Source organism: Acanthopagrus latus, chromosome 3 (genome assembly GCF_904848185.1).
Source record: "Acanthopagrus latus isolate v.2019 chromosome 3, fAcaLat1.1, whole genome shotgun sequence".
In the NCBI taxonomy this organism is placed as follows: domain Eukaryota; kingdom Metazoa; phylum Chordata; class Actinopteri; order Spariformes; family Sparidae; genus Acanthopagrus; species Acanthopagrus latus.
In genome coordinates this window covers 23,162,416-23,180,406 of record NC_051041.1, presented here as the reverse complement: position 1 = coordinate 23,180,406, position 17,991 = coordinate 23,162,416, and the positions used below count along the sequence as shown (strand labels likewise).

The following is a 17,991-nucleotide window of genomic DNA, read 5'->3' as shown; positions in this document are numbered from 1 at the left end:
AGTTTCCTGTCAGGTTCGTAGCCTGACCTGTCAAACAAAGCCATAAAGGCAAAATGTTTAAACTTTACAGTGAAAACAACTAAATTCAACCAGCAGAACCACCCATTTCACTGATTTTATGATTTCTGGCAAGTTCTGAAATGTGTATCCTACCGGCTTAGTACACTTTTCCTACTAACATGTCAGTGGCTGAAAGTGTAGATTAATTTAATCTGATTATTGATTGGATTTTTTGTTTTTTTAGGCTATGATCAGATTGAGCAGATAGATTTTTTGTGAAATGAAAATGAAAAAAATAAAAAAAATGCCAGATAGATTGCCAGATATTTGGCCCTTAAAGACTTGTTATGGAACTTGTCTCTTTCATTGATTCTCTTCTTTAGGTTAATGACTTTTGTACTGTAGCATGTTTTATAAATACTCCAAAACTCTGCTTTTGCACATAATTATGTCAAAAGAACTGAGCCGCGATGCAGTTAAACCTCCCATACAGCCACAGAAAGGGATCCTCATGAGTAAACACAATGATGAACCTAAACATAATTTTGTTTCCGGTCTATTTGGGATGACATCTAAATGAGGGTTGTGTTTTTAAATCTATTTTATTTGTCTTTTTTCAATATGATATGTTGATTTATTATTGTCAGAACTCGGGAAGCATCACTTTAAAATAATGTGGCTTCCTTTACACCCAGAGCTCTAGAGTCATCATGTCTAGTCACAACTTCTGCCTTTAATGGAAGTTTAATTGAACATTTATTCCATCGGCATACTAGCCATAATACTGTGAATGTGTAGTAGAGTAATGCTGTATCAACATCTATAATATCAAGTTTAGGGTGGTTGCGTTGGGTTTAATTCGTACTTACTGACATTTAAACCTCTGCACAATTAGTTAAAAAGTAAGAATTTGACTGAAGCTATTTACTGGCTAAAACACAGCAGACAGCAGAAAAACACATTCCTGGTCATAACAGATTGAGGATCATTTTCAGCAAAACACTCAAAAACTATTAACTGTTATACAAGCATCTGCACCAAAACACAACATTTTAAAGAACCCATTCCTGCAGAGTTAATGGGGGACCTCAATTTAACCAGAAATTATAGAGAAGATTACAGGTTGCTGGGTTGATAGGATGCTGCTCAAAGGCTGGAACATCGAGTACAAAAACAAAAAAAAAAAAGTTTGCAACATCACTTTCCAGTACAATTAAAAATATGTTCCGGAGCTCTGTAGACAAAAACAGAGCAGCGTTTCCAAGGTATCAAACACATTTTTGATGTTTTCAAATATAAATATTAATGTTCCTAATTCTTAACTTCTGCAATTTCAGTTGAGGAGTACTAATGCATGTATTAAAAAAAGTTATTAAAAGCCTTAATTGCCTCACGCAATGTCACTTGATAGTTGGGGCTGAAGTCTTGCATGAAAATTTTAAAAAGTTTGCTTACCAAGACCTTTTGTTTTCATTCAGTTGACAAATTCCAAGACAGCACATTTTTTGGATTTTACTCAATTAAATGCACTATACAAACAAAATGGTGACATTTTTTATAAATCACACATTGCACTTAAGACAAAGCATGAATGTTGTTCAGAAAAGCTGTAAAAACACTGTACTAGGGGTGCTGATATTGTAACCCGCGTGCTTTTGTCACGGTTTTGGTAGCTCTCTTTCATTGCCTCCATGTAAGGATGCTGTTGTGTCTTTGGAGAGGCTTCCAGTGGGTGTTTAGGTCAAATATCTCTTTTTACTTTGTGTTTGGGTGTGCTCTGGAGGTCACACAAAAACAGAGTTTTACAAAAAGTGAGAGTTGACCAACAGCCGCCGCAGGAAGCAAAGGGTAACAGAGTGTCAAGGCTGATGTGAGATCAGTGAGATGAGTTATCCAGTCAAACCACAATTCATATACACGAGTGCTGTATAGAATCGTCAGCATTCAAGATCAATTCCAAGTTAAATCATCAACTATAGCTACATTTGAGTCATTTTAATCAGTCCTTGAATAAAAAACACAGACTCCATCCACTCTTACAAATGTATTTTGCACCTGTATGATTACATATTTACTGCAGAGGTTATAATACAGGCATTGCTCATCTTTGAACAGAGTATTCAAAATATTAGGTGTAGTTTCTAAAAAAGTGTCAGGTCAAATAATAATGCAACTGCACAGCAGGAAGCCCCAAGCCAAGACAGCCATCTCAGTACAGGGCCATTAAAGTGTAATGGCACCCTGCCACCACACTATCGATTTGTTCTATTTTGGGACGTTGCTGTGTTGCATAGATACTAGAACTACAGCGTTATTGTTCCTGATCAGCCAAACTCATAGTTCAGTTGAAAAACTTGAAGAAACGTCCCACGTGGCTACGTGTTGTCAAACTATATCGCCCTCTTCTTCTCGCCAAACCTTCCCTCTTTCTTCACTCTGGTGGCAGCAGAGTAGCTAGTCTGTATGTGGATATGACGTAATCCCCAAGACATTAAATGCTTCCAATTTAGAGGCAGAAAGGCAAATGGAAATATAGATTTAATAGCCACTTTATTACACACCGCTGCTCATTACAGTATGATGCACTGAGTTATGTGGCTCCATATATTAAAAAAACTGATCATTCATTTCCTGTTTGCATAAACACTCAAATGTGCAAGATACATGATCTAAATAAAGGGTGATTATTGGTGCTTATAGCTGCAACAGCTTATACAATTTGTGTTTACAAACTGTTTACAGACTCTAAAAAGCGAGAAACATACAGAGGCAATTAAAAAGACCTTGTTAATAGGATTGGTCAAAAAGGTGGGGATAGATTGGCTATGGTTTTTGGCACCTCATGAAGATTCATATTCAGATGGCTCTATGGTTTCAGATAATTAAATGATTTAAATGCATCTCGATGCATTATATTTTTGTGATTTCTATACTTTATTTTTTATTTTTTTCTCACTGTGCAACTGTTTGCTATGTTCAAAACCTATTATATTTGTGATCGTCCACTGTTAAATTAACAAGATGGATTTACGGCCATTATCTTTGTTCACAAGGTAGCCTACCTTAGAACGCAAACATGACGTGCATGTTCACGTACGTTGGTTTTGACCATACAACTGGTTCAGCCATAAGGAACGCACAGTCAGTGTCACAGAGTTGTGACAGGCGATCATAATTTTGGTACCTGGCTTTTTAATTTCTGCATTCTTACTCAATACTGTATTTAAAGCGAGAATTGAAGAATTCATTTTTTCCCCAACCCTTTATTGTCACTGTGAAATAAAGAAACCAGAAGATATTCTCATAAATAAAACTACAATTAGAGAGTTTTGAATTTTTTTCTTTAAAAAGACAGATGTAATTAATCATTTATTCTAATAGTTGCCAATTAATGGCTGACTCAAGAAACTAATTAATTGTTGTAGCTCTATTCTAGTGGATACATTTTGGGTCTAGTTCCGAATTTGTGGTGTAAAAGATTGTGGCAGCCTGGGTTGGTGTTTGACCCAAGCTGCCAACCCACAGCATAACCCTTTGTCGATCTAGGGATGAGACTCAACAATCAACTTCTTTCTCTTGGAAGTTACATTTTGTTGCCTTCAGTCTTAATGGATCCTTTGGAATCTTTATAAATGCCTTGGCTCTCTGAATATTGCTCAGTTATTTAGTTGGTCGATCGCCCACTTTGGTCTAAACTGAATTATCTAAACTATTAGATGGATTGCCATGAAATTTTGTACAGACATTCGTGGTTCCCCAGACATTGAATCCTAATGAATTGGTGCTCCAGTGTTTTCCCTTGGCTCCAATGAGGTTGATGACCCAAAAACAAGCAGCTGTGGCTCAGGAGGAAGAGCGGCGGTCCACCAGTCGGAAGGTCTGTGTTTCGATCTCTGGCCCCTGCAGTCTGCATGCCGTGTCCATGGGCAAGATAGTGAACCCCAGATTTCGCCTGGTTGCTCATCCATTGTTGTGTTAAATGAGTGGTTGTTGCTACTGATGAGCATGTAGTGCCTTGGATTGTCACCTCTGCCACCATTGTGTGAAGGGGTGAATGCTGAAAAGCGCTATATAAATGCAGTCTATTTACCATTAGCATTGAAGGCATACAGACATCACTGCTTCATGACGTTTGTTACTGTTTGTGTATTTTATTGTGTTTTCTCATGTTTTATTCCAAACCTGAGGGGAAGATTTCCCCTTGGGACCAATGAATTAAGCAAATGAGGCAACTATTAGTACGAACATAGAGTAATCTGTTGCTGTTGGCAGCTCAAAATTCATCTCGGAGACGCCTCTTAATATTCATGGCCCTCAGCGACACTTATCATTAAAAGTAGGTTTACCATTAAAAATATGTGAGATTCAGGCAGTAAGAGCTATCCTTGATAAAGATTTGGCCACTATGTCAGGCTGTATTTGTAGTCATTCATTATTCCTCTGTTCTCACTTATACAAGAGACTCTTCAGATCTATTGTGATTCCCTTTTAGAGCACCACAGAGCGCACTCCTATTCCCACTTGTCGTAATGTTACGCAACAATAAGTTGCACCGTTGAATGTCTCAACAAGTGTGTGTAAGCATCTTACTGCTTGAATCCTTGCAGTATTCTGCTGCTTTTAAAAGCCTTGTTGAGTGCAGCTGCTAGTGAAGGATAAGGATGCCAAACAATGATAACCTTGGGCGCTACCATTCGAACAGCAAGCCAGCAGAGTACCCTTCTTTTCTTCAGTGTTCTCAAACAGGAAACAGAGAGATCGAATGGAGGTTGAAAAGGAGAACTGTTATTTAACTAAACATTAAGTCATGTAGCCACCAGTGGGGAATGAAAGGGATGTTGAATGTTTGGGATGAGTAATGCTGTGACTCCAGTGGTCATGATGCTCATAGAGCAGCCATGAGTGTGTGCAGGCTGGGAGCAGCTCAGCTCAGTTAGGTGTCCTGTGAGGAGATGAGCCAGTATTACTCCACCTAGCTCACAAACTGTTGCTGCAACATACTGTAACCCCCAGTCTTTCTGCCACAGGCTGCTGCTCACTGCTGATTGAAATTATAGCACCCGAGCAGTTCTGCTTGTTTGGGGTGACGCTTTTTAAATATGTCCTGCTGACAGTGAAATAATTAGACACACTCAGTGTTAGATCTCAAAGAGAAGCACAGATGGACAGCGATTACTCAGACCTTTCAGAGAGATGCCGCAGTGGGAGAATCTGCAAATGTATGGTTAGTTTACGTTACCTTAACCAACGCACTATGTATTAGACTGCAAATGTCTAGAAGAAGTGAAAGTCTACAGTATAAGATGCATAGGTGATAAATGTAGAGATGTTTAATCTTAGCAGAATATTCAGACGTGTTCCTGGCTGCTTTTCGTCAGAGCAGATGGAATCTTTAAACGTTTGTTGAAGGAAAAGACAACAGATATCAAGTGAGTGGTTGTTATGGGGATAATTATAAAAGGGGCAGATGGCTTAGGGGGATATTGGAGGCAGCAGGTTATTTTTAGACTTACTGCGGCGCACCTCAACCTTTTAAAGCACATCCTCCGGCTCCATCAGAGCATTCATCAATGACCCTGCCTGGCTATCGGCTGCTGGCCGGGATGAGCTGTTAAACCCTGATGACCTGGTCATCTGGGCCGGACCACAACTCTTTGTTAATGTTCATCCTGGAAGAATGGACACTGTAACTGAAGCACATTAACATGGTTATCTATCACTGCCTTGATATTTGTCAATTGAACTGTGTTATTTTTAAATGTATAGCAAGTCTGGTTTCTGTTGTGAAGCTAAAGGCCACTTTTTTAAACAGTTGTTGATGTTGAAGGTTTGTTTTATATGAATTCAACATCTGTTGGACAGTATTCACGATAGCACATTGCAGCAAAAAAAACAACAAAAAAAAACAAACACTCACGCATTATTGTGCTTTGTATTCTAGAGTTGGTGGATCATCTCTGTCCACCCAGTGATTGAGTCACTGGTATGTTTTATTTATTAAGTCATTCTGGGCAAAATACCATCATATCTTTACCAATTTATTTTACAGTGTTCCTGTAATTAAGATCTCTGATCGCATGACATATATCTTGTCTCAGTCTACACAGACAGAAATGCCACTAGGCATTCAAGGAAAATCATTAGTAATGCTGTTGACGCTAGGTAGCAATGCATTTCAGTGTCTTTGGCAGCTTATTTGTACAGTTGCTGATCAGTTCTCTGGTGCAATCAACTTCTGTGGCTGCAGGCATCATGTTTCCTTAGTTTTAGATCTTGTGAATGTGCTGTTTCAGAAACAAATGTGGCATACATGTCTGCTTAGACTTCAGGATGAACTGATTAGACTTTTGTGATCAAAGGTCAAGGTCACTGCAAATTTACTTAACGGGCTTTTGGCCAATATTTAACTATTCATGTGATAATTTCAACATTTTACACAAATGTTTAATAGGATGAAATGATGGCATTTTATATTCAAAGGGTCGAAGGTCAGGTTAATCAGGAACAGCAACTTTTCTTCACACTTCAGTCTTTATTGCTACAACATACCTTGCAGTGAAATGCAATGAAACTCCTTATATCTGACATCAGTTAATGACGTAGTTGGTGTAATTACAAATTTTAAGTAAACAAATAACAGCACTTTGTGTCAAAATTTGAGAGCTCGACCGCAATGATTCCGCCAGTTACAGGTGCTGAGACAAAGAGTGTCACAACCATTTCTGGTCTACCTACTAATAGAGCCTGCCCTAAAATATACCATACTGCTGAAGTAATCAGTTTTACAGCAGCAGAGTAACACCCCCCTTGTTTGATAAGCTTTCCCAACATGCAACCCAGAAATGTCATTTTTCATGAGGTGTGATGAACATGACGTCTATATTTGTTCGGCTGCGATTTGTCCGCGTTCCCCTTCTTGTTGCACAGTATTGTGAGTGAATCTTAATGAGCTGAATCGACAACCGGTGTGAAGCGCAACATAATCCTGTAAACACTGGCAAACCTCTGAGTGTCGGCCGTCATCTTTATCTTCATGGGTGACAGCGCTATGACGAGAGGCGGAGAGGCTTGTTTTATCTCTGAGTCGTAGTTTGATCTGTGGTGTTCATACTCATACAGGAGAGAAGGTGTCGTCTCTCTCTCTCTCTCTCTCTCTCTCTCTCTCTCTCTCTCTCTCTCTCTCTCTCTCTCTCTCTCTCCCCCCCTCCCCGTCTCTGTGATTCTCTTCTGGTTGCTGTGGCGACGCCTGCCGCAGCGCTTTGCCTCTGCACACTCTGCAGCTGCGTGCTTGCTAATGTGGAAGCCGAACGCAGCTACACGTGTTACGTCATATGTTGCGAGTGCTGTGCCTGCACGGTAGAACGGGCAGGTAATTAATAAACAGATCAATTCCTCTTATTCCATACAGTTTATTAATGAACCCGTCACAACACAACAAATCGATCCATTAAAAAATGAGCAGACTAGAGTCCCAAGTCGGCTCTGAACTAACAGCGTTTTTACACACACTCAGCCTGTGGTGTACCTGTTGCTCGTGCAGCACTTGTTGGAGCAGTATTCTGTCGCAGTGATAATTCTCTCTCCAACTCCTCATCCTCTCTTATGATGACAGATACCTATTCTGTGTTTTGTGGTCTGTTTTATTAGCCCAATTCCTCTAAATGGCCAAACTGCTCCTCTCCAGCTCTCCCTCCTTCGCCTCCACTCTCAAGCTAATGTCATCTTCAGGTTGTGAAGAAACTCCACACTTTATTCTTGTCTTTGGCTGCAGCCAGGATGTTAACTACGACGTTTTTTTATTTTCCTTTTCAAAGCCATGATTTTGATTGCAATTTGCATAATTAGCACTGTCCTGAGAGGCTACAACAAATGGAAGTTTAATAATGACAACCAAGAGTAGCAACTTTACTCAGATGTAGTTAATTAATGTTAATTTTGTGTCAGGAAAAAAAACATAATGTGTCGGTTTTTGAAGTTCGGAAATAAGTGGGCTGTGTGCTTCTGCTATTCATTAAAGACAAACAAAGAGTCCCTTACTACTTCAACAAAGCAGCTGATTAGCAGAATTGTCAGAAACTCTTCGTTAAATTCTTTGCACCTACTGTGTCATTGTTGTAGGTTTTTTTTCACCTTTGGAGCTTTGGTGCAGTCTCTAGCCTAATTCACACTGCCCTTTTATGTGGGAATCATGTGCCAATACTCTGCTTTGCCGTCTCAGATGTGGAGGGTGGGGGGGACAGTTTCGCTCACATTCTGATCCGCCTCCTGGGGTAGTATCAGAGCCTCAGCAGAGGCGAGCCAGTGTCTGTGTGAATGGAAAAGCCGGCAGCGGTGTTCGAAGTCTGATAGCTAAACAGATCCTTCACTCATCAAATAAAAGAGAATTGTCCCACACTTCAACCCACAAAGCAACGTTACATGACCAAATAACAATATTGTGCTAACTGGTAGTGTCTTTGGAAACCTATATTAGGGAAAAAAAAATACCTCATTCCTCACATTTCTGCTCAAAAAACAGCAGAGCCAGGCAGCACCTGCAAAGGAATAGAGGTGATCATAAAACTTAACTCACCATGTCTCCTTCCACTATAGTGTTGAAACTTGCATTGAAAAAAAGCAACACTCGGATTAGTTAACTTTTCCCCCCAGAAAACAGCATCCATCTGCAAGAGTGAGAGTCATGCAGGGTCCTCTGTTCACTGATGGTGATTATATAATTACGTAACTCACAACACATTATATGCATCCATATGATTATAAACTGTCGACCGATACATAACAGGTGGAAACGCGTTGAAAAAAAACCCATTGTCAACATCATGATGTGCACCGTCATGCCTCTTTTGGTTCAGCAGCGCTGGCATGCTTTGTTCAGAGTGAACGAACAAAGGAGGTGTAAAGGCGAGCCTTAGTTGAAGCGATAATGCAGAGTCTTTGTTCGAAAAGGGCTCCTCTTTGAAGCTAACGTTGGTTTAGGCTGCTACAGCACTGATATGAGCTATACTGGTCTTTTCCATATTGGAAACTATAGGAAAGTTTATTTTAAAGATGTCTATACAAACGTGTGGAAGACTTGTTTACGCTGATTGATGCTGCTGGACTATGGATTTCTTTGTGATGGACTGAAGTCGGATTTTCTGTGACCGTCCAAAGGATGTGACTGTCTGCAGGGTCTCCAGTGTCTTGTCTCTGTGCCTCTCTGCTAACAGAGGGCAACAGTAGTTAACATTGGTTTACAAATGGAGTTGAATGGCTTCCTGCACAACACAGTTGTTCCACCGAGCCCCTTTGATTAACTGACTAGTCAAAAAAAACATAAACCTGGTGGGGCCTTGAGAACAACAGAAATATTTAATCTGATGGCTTGATGGAAACAAAATACGTTTGTCATTTTTTGGTTTAATTTATTTCATTTTCAGTCACAATTTTGGTCCAAGCGATCAAACTGTGCTCACTCAGCCTCTGGGGACACTACATTCCTCGACATAGCTACTTAACAGAAGCACTGTGGAGGTAAACAAGAGAGCAACGGTGCAGCATGACTACAGCACTCAGCTCTGCACGACAGGAAATGCTCAAACGATCCTTTTAGCAGCAGCGTTTTATCATGCCCTTTTGTGTCCTCTGTGAAGATACACAGATGTTTGCTGAGAGCCTCAGAGAAACCTCGGTCTTTTCATTCTTAGTTGGTTTACTTGTTTTGAAGGTTACATAATGAAAGAGTTGTCCACCCAATCTCATCTCATCAGTGCTAATTTATCACAATTGTAATTTTTTTTTTTCCTCCAGAATAACAAGAATTGTGATACACAATTACGTGTCTTTGAACACAGTTGTAGCTGTCGTCATTGCAGCGGGCCACCGGTTCTTCCCACTGCTTTTTCTCGGTTATCCAAATGAGTTGATTGCCTGAGTGCTGATACACAATCCAGGATAGCAAAGTGGAGAAACTGTGTTGCAAATGTTGAGGCTGTGGGTGTGTGTGACTGAGGCTTGTGTGTGTGTGGGAGTTCATCAGCTCATTACAGACTAACCATTCTCTTTTGTTCGCTTTTAATGTGAAAGAATTTATTTCCAGTTTTAGAACCAATGTAGGCTACCTATAATTTGCACATCTCCTAGCAACAAGACTTTGAACAAACTAAATATAACTACATGCTAAGGTGTCACTATATGCTCAGCGCTACTGGCTAAAACAGGATTGTGTTATATATATGTGTGCATGTATATGAGGGTTTGGGTGTCTAAATGCACCATCACCAGAGATCTTCCAGGAAAAGCAAAATTGCACGAGTTTCCGTATGCAGTTCACTGGAGGAGAGGCAATTGAAATTATTTTTGAACAACAAAAATTACAAAATGGTCAAAAGTTTATTGTCTTATAGTGCTGAGTAATACCAATACTGTCCAAACACAATATTTATACATATTTGCACTGTAAAGCCTATAGTGATCTGTATCTGGATGAGGGGAAACAAACATTAATTCAATTGTAAACGCGTGCAGAATGCACTCACATCAGCCACATCCGGGGGTGGAGATGGTCTGGTGTGGATTGTGATTGGATCTCATCTGGGTGTTAAGACAGGCAGTTTGGTCACATTCCTAAAAAAGGAAAGGAATTGGCCCAACAAGTTCCTGTGATCTCAAGTAAGCACAGCTAAGGAAAGGAAAATTACGAAGAGCTCATCCAGCAACATTGCTAACAAACACACACATTCTCTCAGCTTGTTCTTGTCCAAAAGCTTTTGTCTCTTTCCATTTTGAATTCTTCACTGCCTCATACAAGTGTTTTATTTTTCCTTTTTTACATCCGTATTAGAGCCTGAGCAATACATCATTTGGCAGGTGTTGGGCGTTCATAGATATATCGATATTGGCCTAAATGTTAGCCGATATGCAACAATATGAAAACCTTCTCTCTTTTTTAGGGATTATTATGCAGAAAAAGTTTCTTGGGATAGTTTGTTATGATTACATTCATTGAAGCTGTTTCAGTTTATTGTTAAACTGTAAAGTGTTCTGGAATCATTGCAAAACAATGTGTGTATAGAGGTCAGTATAGCAGTATTGGAATGTTTACCCCATAATATCGTTATTGGCATCAGCTCCAAAAGGCGATTATCGGTCTGGTTCTAATCCAGATCGTTTCAAAGTCAAAGTTTATCTCAATCAACGGGATACCAAGTTGAGTAGATCGTCAACCACAGAAAACAAACACCGCCACTCAAACGGTAATATCTGAGGTTCTGGAGATACGATCTATTGAAACGTGAGAAAAAAGGATCCACATACTGCAATAAATCTTAGATTATTTGAGCACAGATTTGAATGTGTGGATGCGTTTTCATTTAACAAATGGCACCAAAATATTGAAAATGCAAAAAGGATAATCTGCACTTGACTTGGAACTGTGTAGTACTATTTGACAAAATGGAGGTGAAATGGCAGCGCTTCCCTCAGTGATAAATGATACATTGGCACCCTGTAATGTGATATTTTATTCAGTTTACAGGGTTTGTAATGAAATTAAAATGAATCACCATGAGGACTAATCTTTTTTAATGAATTTTTTTTTCTTTTTCTTTTTTTTTTTTTTTTATTTTAGATTTGCTTTATTTCCCTCTGCTGCTGCAATCACATGTGACCTGCAAATTAATGACTGGGAGTTTACTGCAGTATTTAATATCTACTTGGATACTGTACAATGTTCAGTTACAATACTGCAGTTATATACTGCAGCTCATGTATAATGCTTAGTATCACTTTTGCTCTGTTTTATTCTTATATCAAAATAATACCAGAGTTAAAGATATAATAAGTAACAATTCAGCATTAGAATGTCTCAAAATGACTTCAATCAAATATCACAGTAGAATTGATGTTTTTTTCCTATAAATAACTAGTATAGTAAATAATGTACATGATGTAATCAGAGAAGAGTAACATTTCCTGAGTAATAAAGAACCTTTTAATAAAAGGCCATCTCTTTATTTTTATCTTTTAATATGTTTTCATAACCAAACTCTTGGGGATAAAGCCTTGCTCTGGGCCTCTCAGTGCGTGCTGCTGGTTGTCTGTGTTGACTGAAGTGTGCTTCTAATACAGACGTGGAGCTGAATGTCAACCTCCTGTAGCTGCAGCCTCCCGGGGCTCTCCCACTGACTGTGACAGCACGGCCTCAGCTGCCCACACCCACCCTCTCCCCTCTCTCCCTCCTGCTGGATTGTCTGTCTATCTTCCTACCCCCACCCGCTGACCCCCACCCTTCGCTGTGCGCAACAGATCGGCACACCAGCGGCACCGAGCGCAGCTCGCCTCTTTCATCAGGCTGTCACAGAGCCGCCCTGACTCACAGTGTTTATCACAGCCGCGGGTGTGACACTCGAAAGCGTATGACAACCGGTTTGTGCATGAGTGTTCGTGTATGCACGCTGCCATTTTTTTCTCGTAGGACTCATTACCCGGGTGATCTGTTCGAGCGCTCTTGAATCCCCCGTGTTCGGAGTCAGTCTTCTCCTCAGCCCGGCAGGAGTGTGCGAGAGCTCAGTTCACTGCGCTCGTTGTTCAAAACAAATCATCGTGTCTCCCTCTGCACCTTCGCCAAATAGGGGCCACATCAGCAGTGACTGGCCCCACATTAGCCGAATTGAATTGAACTCACTCAGTGTCTCTTGTTTGGTTATGACAGGAGGGGGGGAGGTGTGAGAGAAGAGAAATGTATTTCAGGGTAGGGTGTGTGTGTGTGTGTGTGTGTGTGTGTGTGTGTGTGTGTGTGTGTGTGTGTGTGTGTGTGTGTGTGTGTGTGTGTGTGTGTGTGTGTGTGTGTGTGTGTGTGTGTGTGTGTGCACTTTGGGATTGTTCCAACAATCTCATTCCTCCAGTCTTGACAGAAATTAGTCATGCATGAGATTAACAGGAGGGAATTGGGTTTAATACCCAGAGCTCCAGCACGCTCCTCTGATGTCAATAAAATGTATTTTAGGACAAACAAAGCCTATTGATCCTCCATGAGAAGCTGTATGATAGACCATTAATGCTTGGGCCGAGTTTTGATGAATACAAATGAAGACGAGATTGGATGGGAATCCCATGAATGACCGTGCACTAGATTTAACTTTTGGTTTGAAGTGTCGTATTCATGTTGAAACAATTTCTTCAGAGTTTCATTTTTGCACAAAGTGCAAGACAAAAGAAGCGTCCCCCTTCAGTCCTGCTAATCCCGTCTTTCTTTCTCTCTTTCTGTCTTTGTCTCCAGATGTGTTCGTGAATGGGAAGCCATGTGACTGTGATGTCATTGCCGACTGTAAAGTGGGCGACCCTGTGAGCCTGGAGGTAAAACTGACAAATCTGAGCAAGAACTCTGTGGGCCCCCTGGCTCTGACTGTGATGCCCTATCAGGACTTCCAGAACGGAGTCCAGAACTACGATTTGGAGGAGGCCGTCACCTTCATCGGCTCCAACACCTTCTACATTGACACGGTCAGTATGGGCTGGAGTATTTACCATCAAACGGGAAGACATACACTGTACATTTAGCACAGTTATGTCACATTATGTAACCAGAATGCCTCAGGTTGTTGCAGAATATGCCCGAAGTTCTTTTCAGGAAAAAGAGCATTGAGCTTACAGTACAGACACACACAGTGCACTGATAATAAAGTAAATGAGCTGAATGATTAGTTTTAACACAATTACACTACTTTTTCCTAATTAAAATTCTTTATTAATGTTTCAAGTTTATAATAGTTAAATGCAATGTAAGTCAACACATTACAATGAGTACAAGAACAGATTCAGGCATTTGTCAGCCATGAGAGGGGAACTAGGAAGGACAAAGTACTTATAGATAAAGAGGAAAGACAGGAGACAATGTGTAAATCAAGCAAAATGTGACACCAAGTACAAGATAAACAAAGTAAGACATTTTCCCTCAAGACAGTAGAAATATTTGATTCCTTTTTTCCTCTTTTTTATGAAGATTAAAGAGTTAGACCAGACGTGTTAAAACTTGCCTTCTTAATTAGCTCTTGTAATTGATGATTGGAAAGAGGCAATGTCCATCATTAACCTTCACTATCATCGAAGTAAGGCTTTGTGTGACTCTTCCAATGGACAGGTATCATACTTTGTCTCATTTGTTTGCCAGAATATATGCTTTGATGGGAAAAGGCTCAAAAAGTAAGAAAATAACCTTTCTGATTACAGCTGATGGGCAGTTTTCAGCTAGTCCCAAGCTTGGTACCTGTTCCAGCTAATTGTCTTAATCACAGGTTATTGAACACATCTGCATGTAGGCTGTAATAAAAGCTGTAGAATCACAAACCATGTAAAAGTACAACCAGTCAGTAAATGGTAAATTATAGTGGAGTAGCTATAAGGACATTTGTAAATGATTATTAGTAAACAGTATTTGTCAACAGCTATAACTTGGCCGTGGCCAGAGGCTTCATGTTTTCTTGTTGTGTGTGCATCCGTCTCACTGTGGTGAACGTGATCTTTCAAGAAAGCTTTGAGGGAAGTGCTCCTATGTGTTAATATAGTTGTTGACAAGTACATTAATAAACATCTCTGCTGAGCCTTTACTTGCAACAGTGATTGGAGTTATATGGCTTTGCCTGTGGCCCATAGTGGTTGCAACAGTGCATTAACAGTCCATGTTCATTTAAGACTCTGAGGCACCATGTTCTAATTGCATGAATTAGCTGGCCTTCATTCCGAGCAGAGAGTAGTTCCACTCGATATGATGCGCAACTTGTTAAGATTTGTAATTAGTATCCATTACATAATCATGGCTGCTTTTTGTTTATTAACATTGTGTTTCATTGCAGCAGAATGTAACACACACATTATGTACCTTGAGGAACAGTGGAGGCAGACGTGCTGTTTGCAGGATTACAAAACTGCAGCATGGTAACAGTCTCGGTAACGTGTGACTTGAAATGACGAGAAACTAGTGACTATTCTCACAGGAAAGATATACATTAAAATCTAGAGTGTCCTCTGCTAAATCATTTAAAATGACAAAAACACAGGTGTGGTCCTTCACAGATCATGACTGAAATCTTTAAATTAAAACGAGCCTGATCAGAGGAGAGGCTTTGTCTGTAACAGCTCTCCCTCCTGAATGTTCAACATGCTGAAGGCGATGAAAATCGACTTGATAGATGCCAGAACAAAGAGTTTAAAGTCTGAAAAGCAGATGAAAGAATTCCCCATGTTCCTGAATGTGCAAAACAACTTCAATTTGGGAATTGTTCTCAACTGGTGGGGGAGGAAACGCTGCACTCGCTCATATCTTTCCATCAAAGCCACCATCAGCTTCAAACTTCACTCCTGCTGGCTTCACTGTGGCTGACAGTGCGCCAGCTTCATTATGAGGGCTGCTAATGAGTCCTCCTGTGGTCTGTCTTTGCTTTCACCAGGTTAAACCCAAAGAGAGCTCTGTCTGTGTGGGTGCCTTGCTCTTCCTCTACACTGGAGACTTCTACCTTAACATCAAGTTCCAGGACGACAGTGCTGGACGAGAGCTTCCTTTAGCCTGGTTCATGCTGCCCAGCGTCCACATCCGGACCCTGGACACTCCGCTGCAGGCCGGGGCGTGAAGAGCCACTGGCCTCGTCGTTTTTAGTTCTGTATGAAGGATAGATAGTTCTGATGTGGATGTTCTCTGTAAATACACACATGTAAATATGATAATGTAAAAGGTTACAGCATGTGTGTGGGTGTGTGTGAGGGGATTTGAATTCTTGTTTTCAAAACACTTGAGTGCTGTTACATGTCTCGGTCTGCAGATGTGTTCAGACAGAACTCAACGTGAATCTTTAAATCCGGGTTTAAAAAAAAATAAGAGCTTGACCTCAGGTCTTTTTCATAAACATACAGAGAGGAGAGGAACAAAAAGAGAAACTGGACGGTCTGACAGAACCTACTGGAGTTTGATATCGGTCAGAGCAGAGCACAAACTCACAGAGACACACTCCTGCATACGCTCAGTGCATGTGTTGAGATGTAGCTAATGACACAGCTATCATCTGTGCATTTGGCTGTGTGGGGTGATTAAAACCTGCCCAGTGGTCAAATAAAGTGAATCAGCTTGAACATTAAATATATTTTATTAATGCTGTATTCAACTCCGTATAAGTTGAAAAAGGATTTGCAGATCATTAAATTGTGATGTTACTCTGTGTATCAACAGCATATTGATACTAACTGGACCTGCCGCTGTGCAGCTAGCAGTCAAGACTGGGAGCTGGGAGTGGTATTATGACACAGCATGTTGCTGGTTAGCATGCTAACTTCAACTGATATCTCTGCAACACAATAAGTAGACATCATTGGTGTTAATCTTATTACCTCCCGTTCTGTCAATCATTTAAATTCATCCTGGACCTAAATTCCTACGTATTGCACCTTTAACATGTGTTTTGGGCTGGCTAGCTGTAGCCATTTGCCAGCTAGCTAGACTGATCTTAACGAATGGTAGTCATGCCATGAAATTCAATTGATTTACATGTTACCAAGCTTTCAGCACCAACTTGTCCACTTTCTGGTGTGACCATGCACTCACATCATAGTCACTGTTTTCTCTTTTTTTTTTCCAGTCACAGTGCCATTAATTCAGTGGATTCGTTAACAGATCTTCTCTTTAAAAAGTCACAGAAATTAGCGTAAAGGAGCAGAAGACCTCGGAGTCGTCACTGAAGAAGAGCTGCACTCCAACCCTGGATATGATCTGCCAGAATGAGAAGCCAGCTGTGCACAATTAAATATATTTATTTCAACTGCTGTATGGACAGTTTCCCTTACCTCTGTGCCACAACACTGAAACACCTGATGAATGAAACCGTGTTAGATTAGTCCATCATCATGTGTGACCTATAATTGTTGTAAATAAATGTTAAAAGAACTCAACATTTGTTCGTGAGCTCATTATTCAAACTCTGCATCCGTCTGCTGCAGCCATTATATCTCTGCGGCCTCCTTCTTTTCCTGCCTCCTGAGGTGACCTTTATTGCCTCAACATTTTCAGAAACTCGAGTCTGACATTCACAAACACCGAAATCCATAAACAGAGATTACTGAGGAAAACACTGCTTACAAATAATCATTTTTAACATTTACTTATGCAGGGGAGGGTGGCTGAACAACATGATACCTCGCAAACTATGTAACGAGACACCTCTCCTGCTACTTCCTGAAGCACTGGGAGTAAACCAGTTTACCCACAGCACTTCTGGTGTGCTGTCAGGAAAACTACTCAGCATTCTCCATCTGGGAACCTTAATCAGCCATCTTCGGGTAACAATCTCACCCTCCGAGCCTTTAGGTTACCACCGGTCCAAACAGCAGTTTGTATGGGATACATGTTGAACCTTCACTGCAGGCCCTTCCCCCCATCCCCTCACTGGTGGATCGAATGTGAACTGGATGATAAGGCGATGCTAAGGGAAGATTAGCCTCGTCCAAGGGCTACAAATGTCTTGGGGGGGGGGGGGGGGGCACTGGGAGGCCTGAGGGTTTTATGTGGCTTTGAAAGGAGGTTTATCGTTTTCAGATTTTCCACCCTGAGACCAGGCACTGCGTTTGCAGGATCCATGTGGACGATCGCCCCAAAACAAAGCATGTGCGTTTACACACAGAAGCGTTTCCATGCGGATGGCCCCTAAAAAACCACACTCAGCATGTGGCGGCCCAGCCTCCGTGAAACCAGCTCACGTCCCTCCTCGTGACCGGCCATTACTCGATGTCGGGGGCCTGGTGTGGAACGAGAGGATCAGAGAGTGCTTTCTTTTTCATCCACACTGCCTGACCATTAACCTTCCACCAGGAGCGAGCTCCTATTTATTGAATAGGAGACGGTGGCGGAGAACACGCTGTTATTGGAGACTACGTCTTTCTGCATTCTCTTGGGAAAATGTCAGAAATTTCTGACGCAAGATGGCGTCTTAGATCCCGGTGAAAGCACGAGAAGTGACGAGCGTTCTTTTT

At 40.9% G+C, this 17,991-nt stretch overlaps 1 protein-coding gene across 2 annotated transcripts in view; it reads left to right on the top strand.

Moving 5' to 3' along the window:
- trappc9 (trafficking protein particle complex 9) overlaps window positions 1-16,914 on the top strand; it is a 207,940-nt gene extending 191,026 nt beyond the window's left edge. For both annotated transcript variants that reach the window (XM_037093057.1, XM_037093056.1), the window contains 2 exons: window positions 13,259-13,482; window positions 15,426-16,914. In XM_037093057.1, coding sequence (XP_036948952.1) covers window positions 13,259-13,482; window positions 15,426-15,605 — 404 coding nt within the window. In that variant the 3' untranslated portion in view covers window positions 15,606-16,914. The remainder of the gene's footprint in view (window positions 1-13,258; window positions 13,483-15,425) is intronic.
- The last annotated feature ends 1,077 nt before the right edge of the window (window positions 16,915-17,991 follow it).